General features: G+C 40.4%; 1 protein-coding gene across 2 annotated transcripts; it reads left to right on the forward strand.

The window, feature by feature from the left end:
* Positions 1 to 637: 637 nt before the first annotated feature.
* Fgf5 (fibroblast growth factor 5) lies at positions 638 to 23,800 on the forward strand. 2 transcript variants are annotated; one of them, XM_028873152.2, is made up of 3 exons: positions 638 to 1,395; positions 8,328 to 8,431; positions 21,125 to 23,800. In XM_028873152.2, exons 1-3 carry the CDS (start codon positions 1,047 to 1,049, stop codon positions 21,470 to 21,472), a joined length of 801 nt encoding a protein of 266 aa, XP_028728985.1. In that variant the 5' UTR covers positions 638 to 1,046; the 3' UTR covers positions 21,473 to 23,800. The 2 variants fall into 2 exon arrangements, with proteins under 2 accessions (XP_028728985.1, XP_028728986.1); XM_028873153.2 differs by lacking the exon at positions 8,328 to 8,431 and having other exon boundaries at positions 21,125 to 21,202.
* Positions 23,801 to 25,272: the final 1,472 nt, after the last annotated feature.

The following is a 25,272-nucleotide window of genomic DNA, read 5'->3' on the forward strand; positions in this document are numbered from 1 at the left end:
GGCCAGACAGGACAACAGGGCAGCCAGTCACATGTCCTGGTGTTTAGACCCACTTCATCCTTGCCTTGAGTTCAAGTGTGTGTGTGTGTGTGTGTGTGTGTGTGTGTGTGTGTGTGTGTGTGTGTGTGTGTTTCCTCGTGGGCGTTCACCTGTTCCAACTCAGACACAGGACTTTCCAGAAGGATAAACTGGGCACATCGTTCACTTGCTGAGTTCGTTACAGGGCAGCAGTTGAATTCTGGCATAACGATTCAGGGTGGCTTTCTAACGAAGAAATAAGCGCACACCTTAGCTCTTTAATAAATCAACAACATTAGGAAACCAGCCTTCTCTCCCACCTGGGCCACCACAAAGCCTTCCCGAGTTGTGTGGCCAATCAGTTCTTGGTTCCCTTCGGAAAGTGGTTCCCAGGCTCCAGGTGGTAGGGGCCAGCAACTTGGACATCGGGTGCTGGGTAAAGAGGGAGCTGCCTGGGACACACGTGGCCACTGAGGACGGGAACCCATGCCCACGTTTCCGTCCTTGCCCCTTGCGCGCGGAGAGGCACGCTCGGAGCCGAATCCCGCGCGGCTGGCTCGGCCAGGGTGTGGGGTGACCCTGTGGCTCCAGAGAACCGCTGGGGTGCGTGGCCGGTGCTTGGGCGCAGCCAACGTCCTGGGGGGCAGCTTCTGAGGGCCAGGTACCTCCTCCCACTCCTGGGATCGCTTCTCCCTCCTCCTTCACACCCCCGCCCCCGGGACCGCGGCGCTCCCTCCCCGCACCGGCCAGTGAGTACACAAAGCGGCGGGTGAGGGGAAGCTTCGCAGGCGTGCACGGAGCAGTGAGATCACTGGCGTTATAAATATCCCGGTGCCAGCGCCGAGATCCGCTCGGGTGGCCTCTCTCTCTCTCCCTCTCTCTCTCTCCCCCTCTCCCTCTCCCTTCCCCGAGGCTATGTCCACCCTGTGCGGCGAGGGAGGCAGCGCCAGAGGCACGCAGCAGCGCGGGGGCTACGGAGCCCGGAGCCAGCCCTGCAAGATGCACTTAGGACCCCCGCGGCCGGAAGAATGAGCTTGTCCTTGCTCTTCCTCCTCTTCAGCAGCCACCTGATCCTCAGCGCTTGGGCTCACGGGGAGAAGCGTCTCACTCCCGAAGGGCAACCCGTGGCTCCGAGGAACCCGGGAGACTCCAGCGGCAGCCGGGGCAGAAGTAGCACGACGTCCTCCTCGTCTTCTGCCTCCTCCCCAGTCGCGGCTTCCCCGGGCAGCCCGGGAAGCGGCTCGGAGCACAGCAGTTTCCAGTGGAGCCCTTCGGGGCGCCGGACCGGCAGCCTGTACTGCAGAGTGGGCATCGGCTTCCATCTGCAGATCTACCCGGATGGCAAAGTCAATGGCTCCCACGAAGCCAGTATGTTAAGTAAGTTGCTCACTCTCCAACAAAACCTGTTTCTGGGAGGGACAGCCGGTATTCCTTTGGGCCACAGCGGCACCTCTAGGAGCCCCAGCTTCTGGGACTCGGTTGATTCTGGAAATAGTTGGGCAGGTTTCGTGGAGATACGTCTACAAGGTCCGTGCACACGCACCCCTCTGTCTTGGGCAGCGGGCATGGCGCTTCCCCAGGTGGAGGTTGCCCTGATGAGACAGGCAGCTGGTTTCCAGAATGCCCTGGCCGAAAAGACCAGCCTCTCACCATAGCTGAAGGAAAAAAAAAAATTAACGCAGGAAGTAAAAAACCTTTCTCTTGGTACAATTTCTTTTTACTTATGAACTAGAACTGCATTTTTCTTTAAGTGTCAAAGTACATCTCTTTTTTCCCCCTGTATACATTTCAGGTTAGTTTCTGAAAATATCAAATCTGAGTATTTCTACTCTCCAACCACATATTTCATACACATATATCCCATATTATAGATTTATATTAATATGTGTAACTTTACACTCATAGGCACATTTCACACACGTATACATATATATGTATACAGAAATATACACACATACACACCAGCTACACCCGTCTACGTAGAATTTATATGTACGTACTGAGAGCAGAGTCCTACTTGCAAGAAAGCAACCTGATCTGAAAAACAGTACAGACAGTGTGATGACTGAGTCCGGGGCCGGGCTTATCAGTGTTTAGTAAGCTGAGACCCTGACAACACCTTCTTAGCCTTTGATATCCAGGGACATTTAGAAAGTTCTTAATTTTAAAAGAACCACAGAGGAGGTTGCAAATAGTTGTAAATTGAGCATAACTTAAAAAACAACAACCCAACTTGGAAATTTTCTTTCTGAGTTCTCTTTCCTCTTTGCTTCCCCTCCACCCGCGTCCCCTCCACTCCACCCGCGTCCCCTCCACTGCACCCGCGTCCCTTCCACTCCATCCCGCTCTCCCTCCACTCCATCTGCCTCTCTGGACTATGCAGTAGCCGCTCGCACTCGGCTCGCACTCTTAGGCGGCTGAGGCGAGCAGTGATTTGGGGCTGTGTGCACGGGGCTGGGGTTGTCTCTGTGGTCCCGCTAGGTATTTTCTCACTAAATTCAGATCGCTTTTTCCAGCAGGGCTTAGTTCTGATAAAAGCCACAGCAGGGATCTCTCAGACTCCCAGGGAGAACGGAAATGGGGCGAGGAGATAATGCTGTGCAGTCACCTGGCTTCTCTAGTCTTCCTGGTGGCTCTCAGGTATACCTCACCCGACCAGCGTCCCCCAGAGATTAGAATGCTTCCGTTTATTCAGCTCCAAGAACCGCAGGCTTTATTTGTTGGGTTGACAGTCTGCTGGGGCCTGTGGAGAGGGTTTGGAGATCCAAGCACAGGTGGGGTGGCTGGCTGACCAGCCTCTTTCAATGAGTTAAGAGGATCAGACGCCTGAGATCTGGCAGGAGGGTTCCGGACAGGTGCGGTTCCGAGCCAGCAGGCTGCTTGCTTTGTCTTTGGAGGGCTCCCCTTCAGCAGACTGAGCTGCAGGTGGGGAGGCAGTGCAAAACAGAGGCTCCCATCCCATTGAGTCCCAGAGCTCCAGGATGCTCCACGTTGGATCCCCTCTCTTCACCTTTGAAAGAACTCTGGTCTTTGTTGATGAAGGGAACAGCCTGTGCTGGTTAAGGTGACTTTTCTGAGGCTTCAGGGAGATGGAGAGCTACTTTTTGTTTCAGTGTTCCTACTCACACTCCTCATTTTGTAGGACTCAGTTCTACCAGGAGACACCAAAACTCAGTCCCCACTTCCAGCAATCTTCCTAGCTCTTGGAGAAAACCATTCTCTAGTTTGTTGCTGTGGATTTTATTCAGGAAACTGGCACCAACCAAACATAACCCTTGCTTGCTCAGGAGAGACCCAAAGTAGCAGGTAGCAAGTGGTAGGTTGGAGTCCCTGATGCCGGAGGTAGCTTTGGAGTGCCGGATAGCTCTGAGAGCAGGATGTCCCTTCTTCATGACAAAAGCACGTTGAAGTTAAATGTGGCTGCAGTTTAGGCCTTGCTAGAAGGGAGTTTTCAGAAACACAAATGAAGGAAAATGAGAACAGATCAGCAGACTCAATTTAGGCTAAAGAAGAATATGGCCAGCTATCTATTAATGCCAAGGGCCAATTTATATTAAAATCCTCATTGAAAGATGGCCACCAACAAACAACAGAGATGTATCCTAGGCAGGGACTAATAAATATTTGTAAGTAGCTTTTTCCTAACTCCCAAGCCCCCAGTTTTAAACAGTCATTCAAAGTTTAATTTGTGTCTTTCAAAAGACTGGCTTTTATTCATTCTCGCATTCATTCATTCATGTACCCAATGTAGGGCACCTGCCTCAGGAAGTGGGAGGTTTGAGTTACTTTTGTACCACTTTTCTTTTCTTGCTTGCATTTTCTCTGACCTTGCCTTCCACAGTTTTTTTTTTCTTAAAGGAAAGCATAATTTAAATAACCACTGTCATAGTGACTGCTTTTGATATTCAGAGTTCCTAAAAATGCTCTATGGAATATTTCTATGTGCAGTGGGAAGGCGTGGAATTTGGAAAGTTAACACGGCTCTTTACACTTCCATAGCCATGGGAAAAAAGCAGCAGCTACTTGCAGTTGATTATTTAGCGTACTTTGAAGGTAGTGCTTGATAGATTCCTGAAATTTATGTAAACTAAGGTATTGACCTTGGACCATTACTTAGAATATATGTGGAAACATTTGTTTGTGTTTCACAGGAGAGGCCAGGAGGGCACTGCAGGAAAACCTCAGTATAAAAGGTTCTTTAAGATGCTACAATAAAACTTTTTTTTTTTGGTCAGATAAAATGTCAATTTTTACTCAATAATAAATATATTTGCCAATTGAGAAGATTTGTTTAATTTTACTATCGAAATCATGCTCTAGTCACAGATATTGAAACATTCCCTTCAGTACATCAATTAGTAAGACTCTGGTTTACCTCATTCAGTAGGGGCACCATACTAGAATATGCTATCTAGCTTATTGCACATGGGAAGGAAATACTGGGGAAAGATGGAGAAGGATGGAGATGAGGTTATGAGCTCTAACCCGGAAGAGAAAGGAGCAGCTGCTTTCACTTACAACCTGTCAAGTTTAGCTTGGATACAGTGCTATTGGTTAACTTACCTTGGACCATTAAAACTGTGAAATCAGTATCAGTTCAGAGGAATAAACTTTAGGTGATGACTACACAAAGCATTCACACAAAATATGAAAATTTCATTTACGTTTTGGTTTAAGGGAGTCCTCGATTTTACATTTTGTTTTGAGAATCTAACTCGACTATCTGTTTTGGTGTCACACAGTCAGCAGATATTTCCCTGAGTTGGAGAAATCAGAATTTACTAGGCAAAGAGATTCAAGGGGAAATTTTGTTACTAATTTAATCAGCAGAGACTGTGCTAAATTGGATCATTCAATACTAAGATTTGATAACTTGGCAGAGTATATCTGTTGCCATGGATGGAAGTAGAGAAACTTCAGTGTCGCCATATTTTTCTTTGGGAATTTTCAGATGTTATTGAAAGATTCTTAAGACATGTGACATCTGTGTTGTTCTAGCTTTTATTCTCCAAGACCCACCACCATCAACAGAGCCCTCTGATAGTTAGAGATCTAAAGAACAAGAAAGGAATCTATGTGTTCTCCTACTGAAGTAAACTTATTCATAAAGCATAATTTTCCTTTGAAGAAAGTAGATTAAGGACCAATGGTAGAGACACCAAAAAAGTTTTGTTTCCTCCAACCTTTATATCAGTCCTGACATTTTACTGAGAAAAGGCTTTCTCCACCCCCACCCCCACCCCCACTCTTTCTTTCTTTCCCTTGGTCTCTCTCTCTCCTGTGAACTTTGAACATCTTGGGGAAGATAGCACACCGTCTTCAGTACCTGACCATGAATTAATTTTTTCCTGAGTTCTCTACACCCTTCCCCAGACAGAAGAGAGATGCAATAATAAGAACAACTCAAAACACATGTTTCTACATGGTGGGGAGGGGTGTCCCTATGACAGTGTAACAGACAGTCACTGGCTGGTCTGTGAGACAACTGCCTTCCAGAGTTTTGCTTAAGGGTACTGTTTTGACATCCACAGGGTGAACAGGAAATTTCCTTCAAGTTTATTATCACCGACTCCTAAAGATGAGGATACAGATAACACCGATGTTTTCAAAGTTAGTGTTAGAGAAAGGTTTCTTGGGATGCATTAATTAGTGATATAATATAGGTTTAAAGTATTTCCTAGAATTCCTTAATGAGCTATTGAGATTTGGACTATAAAGTAGATAACATAGACAGCCTGTGCTCCCTTGGAAAGAGGAATAGGAAACCCGCTCATTGTGAGTTGTGTAGAATTGTGCCAACATTCTAGAAGACAAGACAGAGTGAAATCATTATTGACATTAGTTTAGGAATATGATATTAAGAATGATTCCAACATTAGATCAAAATTACATTCAGATTTAAAAGATCAATTCTAAAGTTGCCTGTGAAAAACAATTCTTATGTACATATACACTCACACACATACATACACACATATACATATATACATACATACACATATATACACACATATATGTATGCATACACACACCTATAAAGCTTCCAGATACAATGGAATCTTCTTAAAATTATATAATCCTTCCATTGTTTGGCAATACATGATTTTTGTAATAGAATTTATCGGACAAACCCTGCAATGTATAATAAAATAACACTTTTACAGCCACTGCTTCATCATCTCCCCATACTTAGAATTAATTGAAGTGAAAATGTGTGTAATAAGCACATATGCAGTGTATTGAGACACAAATTTAATGAGATAAAATGAGTCCTTAAAAGAAGGTTATATGATCGGAAAGCAGTAGTTTGATTAAACAAAACCGTAGGTGTTTTCTTCATTTGTTTGCTTTTTTTTTTAAAGCAAGTAAATATTTATAAAAACCATCTAATCAACATCTCAAAAGCTAGACTGAAAACATGAGAATTTGATCTTTGATACTGCCATATATTTCTCATTAATATATGACCTATTTATACTTATAAAGCTGAGGGCATCCATAAGGTGAATGGAAATTTCCTTCGAATTCATTGTCAAGGATTCCTAATAAAAAATCAGCTTATAGAAAATATTGAATTTTTAGAAAATCATTTTTTCTTGGGAGTGCATCAGTGTGTGAGTTAAAGCACCACTTAACAATCTAGAGCTGTAAGAACACTGGAGAAAACCTATTGAGACCTCATCTCTCAACCCATTTGTCCCTGTTATGTCATAATCATTCCACAAAGAAAGCTCCTGTGACGGCCTCTTCATGCTTCTGATCACACATGTTTATGCAGTGCTTACAAGTTCATCCCCAATCAACTAAATATTTGAACTTGTTATTGATGCTTTCAGAATTACTCTTTAATTCTGGCTCAAATATAGCTTTTTATTAGACATGTTAGTCATAATTTAATAATAACAATAATATTATATCTACATCTTTATAATTTTATCAAGTTAAATATCCTACATGTAAAGTATATTTTAAATTTTAAAAAGTCAAATACACCATGTATGTATACATATTATACTCTATATAAACCGATGTATATAACTTACAAAGTATTCCCTGTGCTTTGCCAGTATCTGGTAAAATGATAATGCTTCTAAATCTTTGGGTGTGTATCACAGTCAGACAACATTTATATTAAATTCTGCACAAATTACATTTTAGAAACATTTTAAAGAAAATGATGTACAGGACATTAGTGTCTGTTAACACTCTCTTACATAAACAAAAACAGCTCCTTGTTGAGTGCATTTAAAATTCATGAAAAGAAACACCACTAAATTGGTACCTGCAGTTTTTCTGAAGTGGTTTTCATACTCTGGGCTAAGGTTTCAGAACAATAATAACAAAAATAGCTTCTCAGGTGTTCCTTTTTTCTGTCATATTTCTAAGTATTTTTAACAAAGCAAGCTGAGAAAGCAAGCAGTAACATTTGTGACAATGAGAGGTGCTCAGCTTGTGTTGTGGGACATAAGTCCTCAGTAAATTGATTCATCTACATGTACTTAGAGTCCTTGCTAGGAGACTCTGCCCGGGGAGATTGCTATTTCAAGGAAGACTGAAGGAGGTGTCATCTCAGCAGAGATCTACTGAGATCTCTAGTTAATATGTATGCTTGAAACAGTTGTGACCAAGTGTGGAGATGTGCTTTTTCCTCCTCTGTGTTTTTTCTCTCAGCTCTAATGAACTATATTATCTTGTTTATATATACATATATATATATATATTTTTCAACTTCATATGTCTAACTAACAAGAATGTTGTCTTTTCTCATACTTGCATAAAATCTTTTGTGACTTTATTATTGATAATGGGCAGGCTTTATAACTATATACAGAATACACATTTAATCATATTCATTCCATGAATTACAGTAAACAGTTTCTTGACTTGACACATGGTTCTTGAAATGACTGTATGGGATGAAGGACATTGCTTTAAAGTTAGACTTATGTTTTAATACTAAAAGTAGATCATCTTTGGTAGAATAGTAACAAGTTAAGATTAAATTCAATACCTTTAGGATTTGAAAAGAGTCTAATGTCAAACGCTATTTACTAAAAGCCACCTACCATTTGCAAATACAGAATTATTGAGGAAGCAGAATCAAATTTCAGAATCTGGAAATAAGTCATCCCGAGTGTCCACTCGGATGGTAGCCATTCTTTAACATAGCGAATGTCACGAAAGGTCACTGTGTGTTCTTTTCTTTAATCACAGTAGTGAAGACTGAGAACAGTTGGTGTAGACATTGAATTCTTCACAGTTCTGTGTAGAAGAGTCTGTGTTTTATTTTGGGATTTTTGTCATCCTAGGTATTTTGGAAATATTTGCTGTGTCTCAGGGGATTGTAGGAATACGAGGAGTTTTCAGCAACAAATTTTTAGCGATGTCAAAAAAAGGAAAACTCCATGCAAGTGTAAGTAGAACCACTTTATATTTGTTAAAGGTGCTCTGGAGATTTTACATTTGTAACAAAGATGAATTGATTTTTTTTCAAAATTAGTAGATAAGATAGACAATTTGCTTATGGAACTTAATTTTTTGGGATAAAACTATATGTATGTATGAACAATTTTGTATGTAAGTAATCATTTGAACTTACTTGAAAATATATAGAACCTTTAAAACGGTAAAGGATAAATGTACTTAGAAATAGCCTTGGCACACTGGTTGCCATTGTTAGTTTCCTAGTAGGGTCTGGGTGAGACTTGTCACGGCAACATGCTATTCTGTTGCATTTTAACTTTCCATGTTTACCTGGTGGTCTGAGTGTTTAATAGATAGAGTCCTTATTTGATTTTATAGGTTATTTATGATGTCAAATGTGGTCTAAGTAATATACATTTCCATGTAAGCGAGTAAGAGACAAAAACCAAGACTGCAAATCCCCTTAGCTCCCAGAAAGAAATTGTACTGGATGAGCTAGGGGAATTTCCCTCTTGTATTTTGTCACATCAAATATAATTACTTAATACTAATCTCGAATTGAAAATATTCCTTCACACTACTTTTACGATTTACAATCAGTTTACAAATTAGTTATTTCTTGGCTCTTAGTACATCCAGATTCTATTTATTTATATTAGTGTATAGGCTTCACACTTAAAAGTAATTTAGGGTTTTTGTGATATCAGATTTCTTCACACTAAATAATTTTAAAAGGCAATTATTTTTTAAAGGCAGTCCTTTAATTAATAGTAAATGAATAGCTGACTATTCCTTTCCCAATTTTCAAAGTAGATAGAATGTCTAAGTTAAGAGTGATATCAATGGAAACTTCTTGGCCTTTTACTTTATAGACCTTTAAGAATCCAATCAGAATTCCACTAATTTGTATATGCAAAACTCTTACAGTTTCCTTTCCATTGCATCTAAAGTAACACTGTGGCTGTTTGGGGATTTAGTGAGATAGTACATAGAAAGTACTGAGGATAGCATTTGGTACCTTGTAAGTGTTCAATAAATAGTGTATATTATTATATGCAATAAACTAAATATAATGTAGATGTAGCAAACCACAATCTAAGATAAATGGAAACCCTTTGTTAAACTATTTAGTCATTAATTTCAAAAATTATAAAAGCACTTTATTTGATATCTGGGTTCTTTGCAAGGACTAACACAGTTTTTTGTTTGTTTGTTTTTAAATGATTGCTATGACTGAACAACTAAAAGTAACATTACACATATTTAAGTGGGAAAATATTCTGTATCACCATGGGTAAAAGTCAGACATTTCATTTTGTTAAGAATAATATTTGATCCCTAAAAATTCACATCCCGGTTGGAAAGCAGTGACTTTCCCTGTTCTATGTTAAGGTTGTAAAAGCCTTCAGAATCTCAGCATCAAAATGTATAAAACAAGTAAAAAAAAAAATCACCTCTTACGGGTTTGTTTGCTGTGGGATGAAAAAATCTTAACACTGAAAATATTCTGAGTTGTGCACCAGTGCAATACAAAAACAGATGAAACTTGGGCCGGCGTGAGGATAATTGCTACAGAAAGCAAAGTATTATAAATGGATGCCAATTAGAAGGGTCAAACTGAGAGGTTAGGATACATGATTCCTCTGTCAAATGCAAGTAACTAATTTCTAGAAATTTGACCCAAATGTCTAAGGAAGACTGGTGGAAATAATGCAGATAACGCAAAAACAGCATCTGTTATTCTTTCTCATCTTGGCAGGCTGAAGTTATTTCATGGAATAATGACTTTTAGCCAGTACAAAGCAAGTCTTGCTCTTGTCACTCACTGGGGCTCTTTGATATAAAAGTCATTCTGATGACTTTGAGCTGAACCATAGATAAAAAATTAAGCCCTACGATTATGTCCAAACCTACATTCTCTTATCTGAGCTTTTATTAGCACTTTTTCTCTAGATGGAAACCTAATTAAATTATGAAGTGATTTATTTTTAAAGAAGTCGAGTTTAGAAATAGCACTAATCATAGCAATTAAAGGCTTTATGCCCAGCTGGTTTCTTTCCTGTTTTCACTGTAGCAGAATACGTTAAAAAACAGTCTTATAATTTTCATCGTGTTTACTTGACTTGGTTTTGATATTTACAAAATTACATTATCATCCCAAAACCTAGCTCACATTTACTAATCCCTAGTGTTTGTGAGTTACTTTATATTAATAATCTCACAAAGGCATTAAAGAGTACCTACCTTTTGGCTTCTTCTTCTAAAGTAGAAGTCAACCAGAAGTGTAAAGCATCCAGGTAACTCTGGAGAAAGTAATCCCCCTACACTCAATCGTCCATTTCAGTTCAGTTCTGCCAAAAGAGATTAGTCACCAGGCAAGGGTGATGTACTTTCATAGTTCTCTAAAGACTTTCCACTCATATTGTCTCATCAGACACTGGGTCGAGGAAAAAGTTTGAGATGTTTAGTTATTTTCCTAAGGTTACACAGTTATGTGATTGAAGAAAACTGTACCATTTTCAAATTCCCTCTTTAAATATCCAAATGCTTTGTCGGTTCAAGTTAGTTTAAAAGAAAGCATTGTGTTTGGGAACAAATTACTGTTTTCATGTGCTTATAGCAATTACCAAGTGCCTGATTTAGTAATATTTTCATACCATACGTAAAAAGTGAACATTATGGCACATCACTAAGAGCATTTATAGCACACTATTAACCAGCAAAGAAGAGGGAAGTTCTATATTAGACGTGGAAAGTTGTAAATTAATTTCCGCCTTCTTCCCTTGGATTCAGAACACATTAATTTGGTCCTTGCTTCCATTCATACTCTCCAGTACTTGGTTTTAGTCCACAGAGGAGGGGATGTGTCTGCCACAGAACTTCACAGACATACGTGTTGTTTTCCAGTGTGATGTTGTGTTTCTTAGGGAGCCCTTTTCAAGATGGAACTTTCAAAACAGAAAAGAACTGCCTGGTTCCTAAAAGTCTTCATGCACTGCATGCTACTTTCTTTGTGTACCCAAAGATGGCACACTAACGCGGCAGCCCTGGGCAGTGTCAAGGAGCCGACACTGGTGCTGACCTGAGTGCCCTGAGTGTTACTTTCACAATAGAAGTTTTACTTGAAACTCAAGCATGTGGACAGGTGCTGTTTCAGGCTCTCACCCCATCCCTTCATCTGCATGCCCCTCTCCTCAAAACCATTCTCAGATTGCAAATACACAGATAGCCAAATTCCTACCATGTAAGAGTCTCAGCACTCTTTTTTAAAATAATCTTTTTTATTGAAAATATTTTTTTCATGCAATATATTCTGATTATAGTTTTCCCTCCCCCAACTCCTCCCAGGTGTTCCCCACCTTCCCACCTACCCAAAATCACACTTTTTGTCTGTAAAGAGAGAGGGGGGGGGAGAGAGAGGGGGGGGGAGGGGTTATGGGCCGAAAGTGTATGGTCTTCTTGTCAAAATGTTCCAAGAGTTATGGAGAATAGGAGATAATAATTACTTCCCAGAGAGCCAGCAGGATTAGTCAGTCTCCACTACGGCTCTTATTCTCTGTCTCAAAGTCCTCCAGATGGAGGCACCTTCTGAGAACAGGTGCCCTTTGTTGTCTCTCGTCTGTTCATGCTTTTTCTTCAGGTCTGGGGTCCTTTAAGAAAGTCCCACAGAGAACCTTTTTGGATTTTCCTTACACAGTTCTGATGTGAGCATGAATCCCTCTGGGTGTGCAACGAAGCACACAGACCACTCAGCCAGTTCCGCTCCACACTTGTGTCACTTTATTTAATGGTCCTGTTTTTTTTTTCCCCTTTTATGAGTGATACAAATAGGAAAATCATTTTCCTGCAGTGACTGCCCACAGTGGTGGCTGTGTTTTACATGAGATAATATGTACAGAATATTTGGTGTCGTGCCTGGAAACTATTATTACTCCCTATTTAAACAGATCTTCCAGAATGTGTTCTCTGGCAGCTGGTTGATGATCTTCAATCTTTCCTTCTGATTTCAAGGTCAAGTAGCTGTGACTCTTCCGTTATTTAGAGTAGCCCAAATCCTACTCGCCATTAGCCTTTGTTCCTCCGGGTCACACTTTTTATGCACACAATAGTCTCTTATCTGTTACGCTTTTCTTTTGCCAAGGAGTCAAATTTGAAGGCAACATTTCCAAGCTCACATTGTCCCAGTGGCAGGGATTTCTACTGTCACAATTATGCAATTCTTTTGGAGACCTACAGTCCATTTTAGTATATTAAACCCTAAAGAACGAAACCTTGGAAAAGTTGGGTATCACATGTGCTTCAACCTCTTCATGAAGCATGCACAGTAGCTTGTTACATATTGGGGAAAAGTCTGTTGGCTTAACTATATAGAGAAAAGCATGTGGTCAAATGGTTATTTTCTCATGTCTCAGGGTCTTAGGGGATCATGTTTGGAAGGAAAGCTAATTGTGGAGTTTACGAAATAGGCTTGGAATGTGTGTTGATCAGCCCTGGGTGAGGACGAGAACATCCTCCTTTCCTGGGTTCAGAGGGTGCCAGCTGGCTGGCCTCGGAAGAGAGGCTGGACTGGACTTTAGGTGCTGGGGGCAGTGAGGAGCAGCCAGCAGCTCCCTAGCTCAGCATGTTTACTAAAAGGGGAAACAGAAAGACTTGAGCAGTGCTTACCATCATCACTTAGAAAAAAAATAAAACCTAGTAAGACCCACTCTTCCAGTCAAGACTGTGTTTTATATCAAAGCATTTGTTTAGAATCGTCCTTTGCACTGTAAGAGCGGCTCATTTATATGGAAAAGTGAGAGGTCCAGTAATTTGGGATCAAAAATGAGCTTGGGGTTCTGCCTGTGCAATTAGTTCCCTTTATCTGACTTTAATTTTGTCTTCTGTAACGTTGATGAGAAGGACTTTTTTTAAAAAAATAAATTTGGGTAAAATGAATGGACTTGTCACTTCAAAATCCAAGTTGCCTAAAGTAAGTAAGAGTGTGAGATTTCTCTGATGGTTTAGGGAAAGATGTTTAGCATTTACCAGTATTTAAAAGTGGAAGGACTTCAGAGTAAGTGCAATGCTAAAGTGAGAAGAGAGTCCCAGCTTTCAGTGTTGTGGAAAGAACTGTAATCTCAGTCAGGAGAAAAGTGAGAGGCCCGTACCTAACGTGGGACTTCAGGCCGACCCTGTCCTGACCCTTCTGATTTAAAGCCAAATGATAGTGTTTGAGTTACTGAACAAGGTAAACGACGTATGCTAATCACTGGATATGGAGAAGTGCAGTTTTACAGGGCCATTGAAGAAATGAAACACCTGTTTTCTAGCCTCCTTCTTCATACATGATCCTTACCTCACCTCCATCACTACCATCCAGTAAGCAGCTGGTGACATGAGTCCAAGCCTTCATCTCACACCCACTGAAGTAGAGTCTCTGGAGACGGAGCCAGGGGCACAAGCCTTTTAAACCTGCTATCTGATTAATATTTTGAAGTTATATTGATTTCCTTTAAGTTGTTTATTTTTTAGCCATTTAAATATGTGTCTAAAATTTATAAGCTCTCTGAGGTTATGTAGAACCAAAATGTAAGTCTGCTATCTGGTTGATTTTTCAGACAATTCTCACAAGAGGAGAGGGAGGTCTCATGGTTGGCGTTTGTCACTGTATTATTAAGTTGGTTATTATTAAGCTCAATTGAGACATTTCTTTGGTTGCTCAATAGGAAGAAATGGGATCTGGAATGGTAAGATGTTCAGTGTCAAGCAGGACCTGTGACCCAGCCAGGATAGCATAGCAGGGCTCCCATGGGCCTCTCTATGACTTCCATGGTAAAGGGTAAAGGGCGGCTCCTTTGGGCACACATTGCCTCCCATCAGGGCACAGCTGTACACATAGCCTGAGCTTCCGGCACATTCTCCAGCAGCAACATTGGTAGAAGAGGAGGTGAGAGCCCAGCAACACTGAAAGGGGCTGGCGGAACTAGAAGCTGGGATCCATGCTCCCAGGAAACTGCCTAAAGCACGATTTGGCCAATATGTGTTTTCATTGCAATGTATAATGACGTTTTACTTATTTGGATTAAGCTAATTATTTTTTTTAAATTTATAACTTTTAGGAGAAAGAAACCAATTAATGAAAAAAAAAGAGTAAAATAAATTAAGATTAAATACCTCGTAAACTCCACATTAGGCGCTGTCTACCCAAATTCACTCCAGTTGACATCTCTTTCATGCCCTGCGTTTTCATCCATAGTTGTACATTTTGAGAACTGGTATTTGCGCAGCCCTGGTCTGGAACCAGAGATCCTTGGCTTCAACCTTCCCAGTGCGGGGATTACAGGTGTGTGGCATGAACCTTTAAAAAGCATCCGTAATTTAGAATGGATCCCACGCTGTGAGAACAGACAGTAGCGTCAAAACACTACCATTACTTATTTTTGTTTTAAAATTTTTAACATACAAAGTATTAGATTTCCTTATATTTTCCAGTAAAACTGGCTGTTGTTCATTTCCCCTTTCCTGCTCTCTGTACTCCTGACCGATTCCTGGTAATCACCTACTGATCCCAAGGCCACTTCTGTGTTTCACGCCTGCCACCACACTCAAGTTCTGTAACACCTCCCCCAGTCTCCCTTCTGATTTTGTCACCTGTACCCACGCTTACCTGTCACATACACTAGTAAAACACGCCAAACAATTAAAGAGAGCATGTGAATTTAGCCTTTCTGTGAATCAGTTCCCTCACTTGATGTAATACTCTCCACCAAATGATTGAAAATTTCATGATTTCATTATTCTTTTCAGCAGACCAAAATTCCATTCTGTATATGTACCACATTTTTCGTTATCTATTCTTCTGTGGATAGTTATCTGGGCTGGGTGCAGTTTTCTTGCTATTGTAATAATGCAGCAATAAACATAGATGTGCAAGTATCTTTATGGTAGGATACAGATTTTTTTTTAAATGCCCAGGAAAGTATAACTGGGCCCTCTAGTAGTTCCATGTAGATTTCCATAGTGTCTGTACTAGTTCATAGTCCCGTCAGCAGTGCCTAAAGTTTTCTCCTTCCTCCATCCCCATCACCACCATCTGCTTTTTGTTTTGTTTTCTTTCCATTCTGACTGGGATGAGATGAGACTCGAAGTAATTTTGTTTTGCAGCTCCCCAATGGCTGGTGATGTTGAATGCTTAAAAAAAAAATACATATGGGCCATTTGTGTTTCTTTTTGGAGAATCGTCTGTTCATTTCACATGCCCAATTATCAACTGGCAGTTCTGGATTTTTTGGTGTTTAACTTTGGCAGTTCTTTATGTGTTCTAGATATCTGCAGCACAGCTGGTGAAGACTTTCTTCTGTTTGGTAGACTTTCTGGTAGTTTTTCTTTGTGTGCAGCAACTTTCCAATGTCATATGATTCCACCTGTTGATTCTTGGGGCTATATCCTGTGCTAGTGGAGCCCTGTTCAGAATGTTCTGGCCAGGAGCTACCACTTGAAATACATTCCCTATCATTTTCCTCTGGCAGTTTCGGGACCTTGGGTTTTCAGTTGAGATCTTTGATCCACTTCACATGTATGTTTGTGCCGCACGAGAGATGTGCTTCTAATTTAATTTTTTCAGGTAGTGATCGGTTTTGCCAGCACAGTCTGTTGAATGGACTTTTTTTGAGCCCTTTGTCAAAAATTAGGTAGCCATCGCTGAAAATACAATGTTTGGTAATAAAAACTTCTTGCTGTCGGTGGCGGCAGCATATCCCCTCCCTCTACGTAATAATTTGGATAGTCAAGCAAACATAATTCAATTTGATTTAAGTTTTACTTGCTTTGACAGCTAGAAATAGTAGCTACAATAAATTAGTTGATTTAAATATTTCACTTTCATGTTCAACTTGGGGCCTCTTGATTGTAACTTGCCTTGATGCTTCTAAGATGAGCAGAAATTAAAGAGAAAACCACAGATAATTTCATTCATTAAAGAAGATTGGAAGGGCTTATGTGCATATATATAGTTTTTCCCTGTAAAAGCTGCAAATAGCATAGCATTTGGCTACACAGTCAGCAAACAGCTATGGAATCAATTAAAACATATATTTGAAACAAAGATAGGGGTAATTGTCTTTTCTTCTTCTTTCTATTTCTTTGAGACCAGTTCTCATTGAACTCCTGGCTGTTCTCCTGCCTTCGTCTCCTGAATGCTGAGATTACAAGTATGTGCCACCGTGCCCAGCAAAAACAGCGAGCTGAGGCTTTTCTGCCCTAGTGACAGACAGTGGTGGGACACCGAAGTTATGAGTCCCGATTTCCGTGGCTAATTTAGCATTTGATTCACCTGCCTATATCATACCTTCGGTAAACGAAAGTGTGCATGCCAACTTCACTCCCCCACCAGGGAAATAATGTATTTCTATCATTTAAAAACTATGTACTTTGTTAGAAAATGTCCTATAATTTAAAACAGAATGTAACATGAAAAGGACCCTAGTAACACTCAGTCCTAAATGAAATGTTTCCATCTAACCCCTCTCCTCAGTGCTCAGGAAGCTGTGCAGAAGAGGAGGCAGAAAGACTGTAAGAGCCAGTGGGAGTTCAGGACACCAAGGAAACAGTGTCTTCCAAACACAAGGACTTACACACATATAAACTCACACAGACACTGTGGCAGCCTGCACAGGTCCAAACCAGGCAGGATCCCAGCGCTGAGCGGTGCATACAACCTCCCATCCCTAACCAAGAAGCTGTCTCCACTAGACAATGTGCTTGTAAAGAAGAGTTAGTTTTCTCCAGTGGGGTCTCATTGGGCACACAAATCACACCTAAGGGCAGGGCCCCTGCCCCGTGGTAGACAAAAGGAACTCAAAGGTACTTCTGTAGATTTTATTTTTGTCTCATATTGCTTTGGGCATTTAAAAAGATCTCACTGGTCTTTCACTTGTAAATTATGGTTTTTGATTTTTGTTTTTATGGGTTTTGTTTGTAGGTGCGTCTGTGTTTCTTGTGCTTTTGTTTTTCCTTTTTTTTTTAATTCTAGTCTGTTTATTTTATTTGCCCGTGTGTTTTCTAAAGAGAAAGAAGTCATGGCATTGGATGGGTGGGGAGGATCTAGAAGAATTTGAGAGAGGGGAAACCGTGATCAAAAGATATGGTTTGGAAATATTTTCAATGAAAAAAGTGAAGAAAAATTACTCTAGAAAGTTATTCTCCAAGGTTTTTTTTTTTAATTTAAATTTTTTTTTAAATTTTTTTTTTTTCTAGACAGGGTTTCTCTGTGTAGTTTTGGTGTTTGTCCTGGATCTCGCTCTGTCGACCAGGCACGCCTCGAACTCACAGAGATCAGCCTTGCTCTGCCTCCCAAGTGCTGGGATTAAAGGCATGTGCCAGCGCTGCCTAGCCTCTCCAAGGTTTTAAAAGAATAATTGTATTCATTTTGGTAGATGTATACTTATTTTGGTAGGTCCATGTTTCCCGGGCACTCTGCTCTGAGAGGCTCCATGGTGATCATTGTATCAGACATTTTGTTTAGTCACCACCTTACCTGTGCGAAGACGAGACTACTGACAGGACCCGTCTGTCTGTCCTTCAAGACAAAACTAGGTTTCCTAGTGAAAAAGGCCATGGAAAGATTTGTTCAAATAATTCTGGTATATCCTAGATGGGATTTTTCAGACAAACCACAAATTAGAAGTCAATTAAGAAAAATCCAAACAGGTCTGGTCCTTTTTTCTCCAGCCTTTTTACTCATTGAGGGGCTGCATACAGTGTATGGAACTTTAGCACACTGTTATCTCTACTTGGTGTGACCTTTGAAAGATGGGCATCTTCAGAAGCCATCACCTTCCCAAATGAACCTTAGAGCATGAATCCTTCAGAAAGTGGAGGACGTCTCTATGCTGAATAATGTTAGGGGTTGGACCAAGAGGATTTTCCATTCTATGATAGAACTAATACGTGTTTTTAAACATGGTGTGTGTGTGTGTGTGTGTGTGTGTGTGTGTGTGTGTGTGTGTACAGGGTCACACACCCACGCTCATGTGAACATGTGCACATGTTCATGCGTCATACACTTCAACAGGTGACCTGTCTTTACTTCCTTAGAGACCATGAGTGTAAACAAGACTAAATAATACAGCCCACTTCAAAAACCGGACATGGCTTTGTGTGCCTGTGTTATATGGCAACATTGCAAAATAAAATGGCTTGTGTTGGTGCTTGAGATGCTAAGGATTAAACCGAGAGCCTTGCACATGCTGAACAGCCGAACATTGATCCATCTGCAGCCCTGGCCTGTTGTTCTTTGTAAGGAAATGCTCCATGTCTTCTAAAATAGTTGTCATTTTATGGAGCCACAAACAGCTGAGGTGGTTAAGGTTTTTATTTTAAAATGTAACTGGAAGCCAGGTGTGGTGGCACATGCCTTCAATCCCAGCGTTTTGGAGGAAGAAGCAGGTGTTCCTCTGTGACGTTGAGGCCAGCCTGGTCTACAGAGTGAGTTCTAGGACAGCCAGGGTCATGTAGTGAGACGTTGCCTAAACAAAACAAAACAACAAAAAACATAAAATAAAATAATCTGGGTCAGGAGTCCGAGGCTGTCTGATTCTTGTGAATTTGAGGCTAGCTTGATGTACATAGAAAGTTCTGGGGCAGCTTGGGGTACATAAGTAAGACTCTGTCTCACAAAAGTATTAAAATCAGACCCATGTTTATTTACACCAGAGGGGAAACCTTTTAAAGAGCTGAGCAGCCATAGAAAAAAAATTAGATTGGATTTGTAAAGAAAGACTCTTTAATAAAAACTGGGAACAAGTAATGTGCTTTTTCTAAAGCCGTATCCTTACAGCAGCATCCTTGGAGTAGACATAGGCTGACAGTTTGGGAGTTAAAAGACACGAGGAGACGATGCCACATGTGGGGGTAGTCCTGTAACACACCTGCTTCCAACCTAGCAGATCCAATGCAGAGTTCTACCGGTCTGGTGGAATAGCCATCTATCCCTTCATAGCTATTGGAAGAAACTTGCGTGACCCCAGTGCAAAAGACGTGGTGAGTCTGTTGTTGCCCATAGGTCAACATGTTGTTGGAAATGCTCTGCTCTTAGTTTTCCTCTTGTGGTTTCTTCCGATTTGCAGAAGCAAAAAAGAAAAAAAAAGTTTATGGGACTCAATAACTGATTTTTGTAAATCTCCTTGCAGGAGGCAGGCTTTCAGATTTCAGTGTGCGATCTGCATTGCAGGGGAAAGTTATTGTATTATTAGGAAAAGCAAGGAACAGAACACCTTTCTACCCAGAAATAAACCACAAGGGGGAAAAGCCACCCGCTATTCTCAAACCCAGGAGCTCTGTGCAAAAGGGACCCTGAAACTGTAAATCTTGGTAGCCTGGACTAGTACAGGAACTCCTAAGCCATTCAAGGTTTTGGGCTCTTGTGTGTTTGATGGGAATTATAGATCCTTACCCTAGGAAAATGGGTTGATTATCACAGTAGCCACATAGGCAGAGCTTCTGCATGGGAACTAAATGGGTGAGAGCTCAGGAGGCGGTACCAGGCCACAGCAGGAAGACTGACGCACGCCTGTACTCTTCCCCCGACATATTCCCCCAGATGTCTCCATTTGGCAAACAAGCTCTTTGGGAGCTGGCACTGGCCTACTTTATCGACCCCATCTCTTGTCCTTTCCAACATATATCCCAAACGGAAGTCACACAGAATGACCTATCAGTGTTCACAGCGTCTGAACACACATTCCTGTTTCCTGGAGGTCACTCATATGCCTCCTTACTGTCTTGCTACGCTCACTGCAGCCCAAACGTTGGCTTTTATAGGGTTTTCCTGCACTCTTGCTTACCACCTCCACTGTTACCATTGCACTCCCTGTACACGGGGGTCACATTTCCTTACAATAAGCTGTACCTTGGTGGGTGTCAGCTCTTCTACCTTCCTGTGCGTTTCGAAGCTCGCTTGTCTGTGAGGATGTATAAGGTGCAGGTGAATCGCTGCTAATGACGCTGATGACTTTTTTCTTCCTGGCATCAGATGTACTTTCTCGAACCACATATGTGAAGATATATTTTTTTTCCTGAAGAACTCTAACACATGCAATATTAATAGAGCCATATGCCACTCCTCTCTCAGCATCAAGAATCACACTGATAACTCTGAAAATGTGTGCTTGTTTCAAAAGAATCATATGACCCTGCTAACTGTGTTCCTGGTAGGATCTTGACCTTCTGCAAACCTGAATGTATTTCTTATTGGGCAATTGTTTCTTAGTAATCCAGTTCTTTTTTTTTTTAATGACTCGGAGGGGAAAATCCTATGTTAAGACATTTTAGATACAGATTTCAAAGTATTTTAAAAACAGTAATTGTATTTATATGTATTAAAATGAGAACTTATAATACTTAAATCCAATAGTCCCGACATTTGTGAAAACAATGACACCATATATCCTACACATAATGAATAAAACATAGTGTTACAAAGATAAAGTAGGATTATAGAAACACACACACACACACACACACACACACACACACTCACACTTTAAAAGGAACATATCTTTATAAAAGGGAATGGAGTTGCAGAGTAGGAGGTCCTAGAGTCACAGAATTCTTGGGTTTTCAAGACTTCGTACTTACATGTATTGTAAGTATTTGTGTGCTGAACTATTGTCGCAACTTAAATGTCCTCTTTTTCCCTCTCTAGGCTAAATTTACAGATGACTGTAAGTTCAGGGAGAGATTTCAAGAAAACAGCTATAATACCTATGCGTCCGCCATCCACAGAACTGAAAAGACAGGGCGGGAGTGGTACGTGGCCCTGAATAAGAGAGGGAAGGCCAAGCGAGGCTGCAGCCCACGGGTGAAACCCCAGCATGTCTCCACCCACTTCCTACCCAGATTCAAGCAGTCTGAGCAACCTGAACTTTCCTTCACGGTCACTGTACCAGAAAAGAAAAAGCCACCTCGCCCAGTCAAGCCAAAGGTCCCCCTGTCCCCACCTCGCAGAAGTCCCAGCCCAGTGAAGTACAGATTGAAGTTTCGATTTGGATGATGCTCATCTCAGCCTTGTGGGAAACCGATCTTCCACCTCAGGACCTTCTACAGGCATCATGGAGCCCTGAAGGAAACCTTCGGACGCAGTGTCCCTCCGTCCATCCGCTGTGCTTACACGTGTGGAAGTCAGGTCATTGTTTCACTTTGGAACAAAACTGCTTTATTTTTTTATTTTTATTTTATTTTATTTTTTTTAAATTTTAAATAGACACAGAAATGGGATTCTCTGTAACGATCCAGGGAACACATCCTTTCTGCTCAGTAAGGTATAAAGACTTCGTGATTAGAGGATGATTAGCATTCTACATATTTAGAATGTTCCATAACCTGGACTATATGTATTTTTGTGATTTTTTTACAAATCAACCTGAAAGAACAAACATGATGCATTTTTTATTTTTGTTTTCCAAAGAATATTTTAATGCAGATAAAATATTTTATAAACTTTTGTTTTTTTAAGGTACCTCTACATTGAGCATATTTTCTTACTTTTATTATTTTAATGTGCCACAAGCAGTCCATTTATTGCTGTTCATGGATTATAAACATTGATTGATTGTCTGGTAGCATGAGGCTCTCCTTTGCATTTTTTTCTTTATTGCATTGTTTACTTTGTTGTAGCCATACCTCAAGCCACCTAAATTTAGTTCTACATTTTTAAAATGTTTAAATGTGCTTCCACAGCCCCAGAGGCTCAGCTGGAATGTGTGTATTGTGTATTAAGTCACGGCGTTCTGAGGAATCCTGCCACGTCAGTGGCTGGGCTCTCATGATTAGAAGGAGGACAATATGAGAACGTTCTGATGGATTTGAAGGTTGGATGTAAAGAAAAGGATGGAGGCAAAAGCACAGGAAGTGTGCAGCATCTGTGGCGATCTCATTCCGTCTCTTCTGCGTCTCCTTTTACCTGCCCTCATTCAAGAACAGCTGAAGGAATACATTTTATCCTGTCCATCAAGTATACACCGTGAAACTGGAGTGCTTACAAACACTTCTGACTCTAGTTATCCTTACTGTACAGACCCACAGAGTGCAACTAATCAGGGTGTGCGCGTGCGTGGTGGGAGCGTGTGTGCATGTGTGTGTGTGTGTGTGTGTGTGTGTGTGTGTGCGCGCGCGCGTACGCGTGCTTGTGTGTAGATGAATCACTGGCCAGGTATTCGTGTTGAGACTCATGGTCAAAAATACTCCTATTATTCAATTAAATACCTTTGAGCTTTCTATCCTAAAGGTAAGGAGTGCAGCAAGTGAGTCTGCTCTGCTATAAGAAAATCTGATGTCATCAGACACAGGAGCTTAATCTGGGAATTTGATACGTTGAAAATGACACTTCATTCTCAACTCAAATGCCAAACACTGAATGGGAATCACAGAAAGTTTAACTTACAAAGAGTTACAAAATTTATTTTCTTGGATAATGATTTTTATGGAGATCTATGAAATACAAGTGTTCATCTTATATTCATAAATGCTGCAATAAAAATGTGCATATGACCATTAGCTGTGTGTCTTTCATAGAGCAGACACATTCATACAAGTCTGTGCCTTATACTCCTGTATATTGGAGGAATACTGATAAACATTTTACTTAAAGCAAAGTATGGTTTACTCTGGTACACACACTAAGACACATCAAAATTGAACCCAGTACCCCACATACAGGTTGCATTGTTTTAATGGGAACAAACTGTACATGTATATGTTATGTGTAATATACCCAGAATGAAAACATCACACATGCAGTCTAGAAGTTGGTTATAAAGCCAATAATTTCACTAGGTACCACACTTAGCACATGATTTTTTTTAAAGTAATGAATTGCTCCAAATTTTAATTAGCATGTACTTTAGAAGACTCTTGATTTAAATGAGACAGTGGCATTTTGCACAGAACAGGTTCCATCAAACTCCTGTAGCGTTACTACATGGCCTTACCTACAAAGGACAATGATACAAACCCTCTTCTAGCTTATTTAAATGTCCTGTTAAAAATTGTGAACTATTTATCCAGTTATTAGACTACACAGAGAAGCAGAGATTAGGAATCCTGTTAATAAATGGGGAAGAAGCAGATGACAGTTAACAAATTAATATATGCACCAAATCAACTAAATACCACTCACACTTTATACCAAGAAGTGTAGCTTATCTTGCACTTTGAGTTTGATTTAATTAACATATGAAGGTTGAATTAGGAGAGTAACCAAATATATATTATATTCAAGTCAAGACTCATTAATTTCAGAATTTAGAGCCATACTGAAATTGAAAAAATAAATTAAATTACACTTATCTGAAGTTTACTGGCAATATACGGTTATATTTAATTAATGCACAATTAAGCCGAAAGCTTCAATTAAGTGAATCATGTACAGTTGATTTACATACATACAATTCCTTCTTATTTTTATTTTGTTTTTCAAGACCGAGTTTCTCCATGTAGCCCTGGCTGTCCTGGAACTCCCTGTGTAAATCAGGCTGGACTCTAACTCACAGAGATCCACCTGCCTCTGCCTCCCAAGTGACGTGATTAAAGGTGTGTGCCACCACAAGCATTTTTTTGTTTTGTTTTGTTTTTTTCTTTCTTTTTAAATAACTAGCTCATCTCTTGTCAAACAAAGCTGCCTGGTTATGATCCTGTTCATCCAAAAGTGTCAATATTTAGGATACCAGTTTGTGCCAAACAGAAAAATCATCAGGCTGATAATTCAGTTTTGTCAATTGTTTTAAGTTCCCAATATTCTTTGTGTGGAACATATACAAAGATAAAGAGAGGAGTCCAAATAAGATGATCAGCATTGTAGTTCCCCAAATCAACCTTTGCTCCCTTCTAAGGAAAGTAATTGTGGATAACTGCAGATATAAATCACTTTTGTCCTTGTACCTGAATTATAGTGGCCCCACATTATAAAGTTGTGTGATAATGATAAAGGACACTGACAAGAGTCATTTCCAAATAGCATAGTCTAGGAGTTAGAAAGTACAAATCAGAGGGGCAAATTAATTGTATAAATTACCTACAAAATGTTTTAAAAGGAACTTTTAGGTAAGGCATGACGGCTCTCAATCTATCTTCTTTTAGTTTTAACCTAGTTGTAGAAAGTATCACTGTGTTGGAAGCAATATTTTCCTCTTAGGAAGACAGAGAGAGAATTACTTCCTACTTGGAGCTCTTTTTGTTCTGTTTGAAAGTCTTGGAGACAGAAGAGACAAAAGGCAGCTGAAGCTGTCTCACACCTAACAGTCTAAGACAGTGGTCCCCACCTTCCTCATGCTGTGACCCTTAATACAGTTCCTCATGCTGTGGTGACCCTCAACCATAAAATTATTTCCCTTGCTACTTCACAACTGTAATTTTGATACTATTATGAATCATAATGTAAATATCTGTGTTTTCTTATGGTCTTAGGTGACTCTTGTGAAAGGGTCATTTGACCCCCCCAAAGGGGTCATGGCCCACAGGTTGAGAACCACTGATCTAAGTTGTACCAGGTCGTTCAAGTGTGCCTCAAGTCATCAAACCGCATTTATGTAGCTATAAGTTACCAGATATGGTAGTTAATAAGTCAAGAGCTCTTCAACACTTCCCAGCCTAGTACCTTCACACCACAAGTTACTCCAGCCTAACCTGACCTCTACCATTTGGTCTTCAACACCGTCTCCAGCTTTATTACAATAAATTGTACAAATTTCTAAATATTAACAATTCTAGTTAGCTCTGCCAGGGAACTCCTACAGCTGATAAACACCTTTAGTGAACTGACTGGATACAAGATTAACTGAAAGAAAATCAGTAGCC

This window comes from Peromyscus leucopus, chromosome 10 (genome assembly GCF_004664715.2).
Source record: "Peromyscus leucopus breed LL Stock chromosome 10, UCI_PerLeu_2.1, whole genome shotgun sequence".
Taxonomy (NCBI): domain Eukaryota; kingdom Metazoa; phylum Chordata; class Mammalia; order Rodentia; family Cricetidae; genus Peromyscus; species Peromyscus leucopus.

Coding starts and splice junctions, on each gene's coding strand:
- Fgf5 (XM_028873152.2), top strand. CDS start 1,047: ATGAGCTTGTCCTTGCTCTTCCTCCTCTTCAGCAGCCACCTGATCCTC. Junction 1,396..8,327: donor CCACGAAGCCAGTATGTTAA/GTAAGTTGCTCA, acceptor TTGTCATCCTAG/GTATTTTGGAAATATTTGCT. Junction 8,432..21,124: donor AAGGAAAACTCCATGCAAGT/GTAAGTAGAACC, acceptor TTCCCTCTCTAG/GCTAAATTTACAGATGACTG.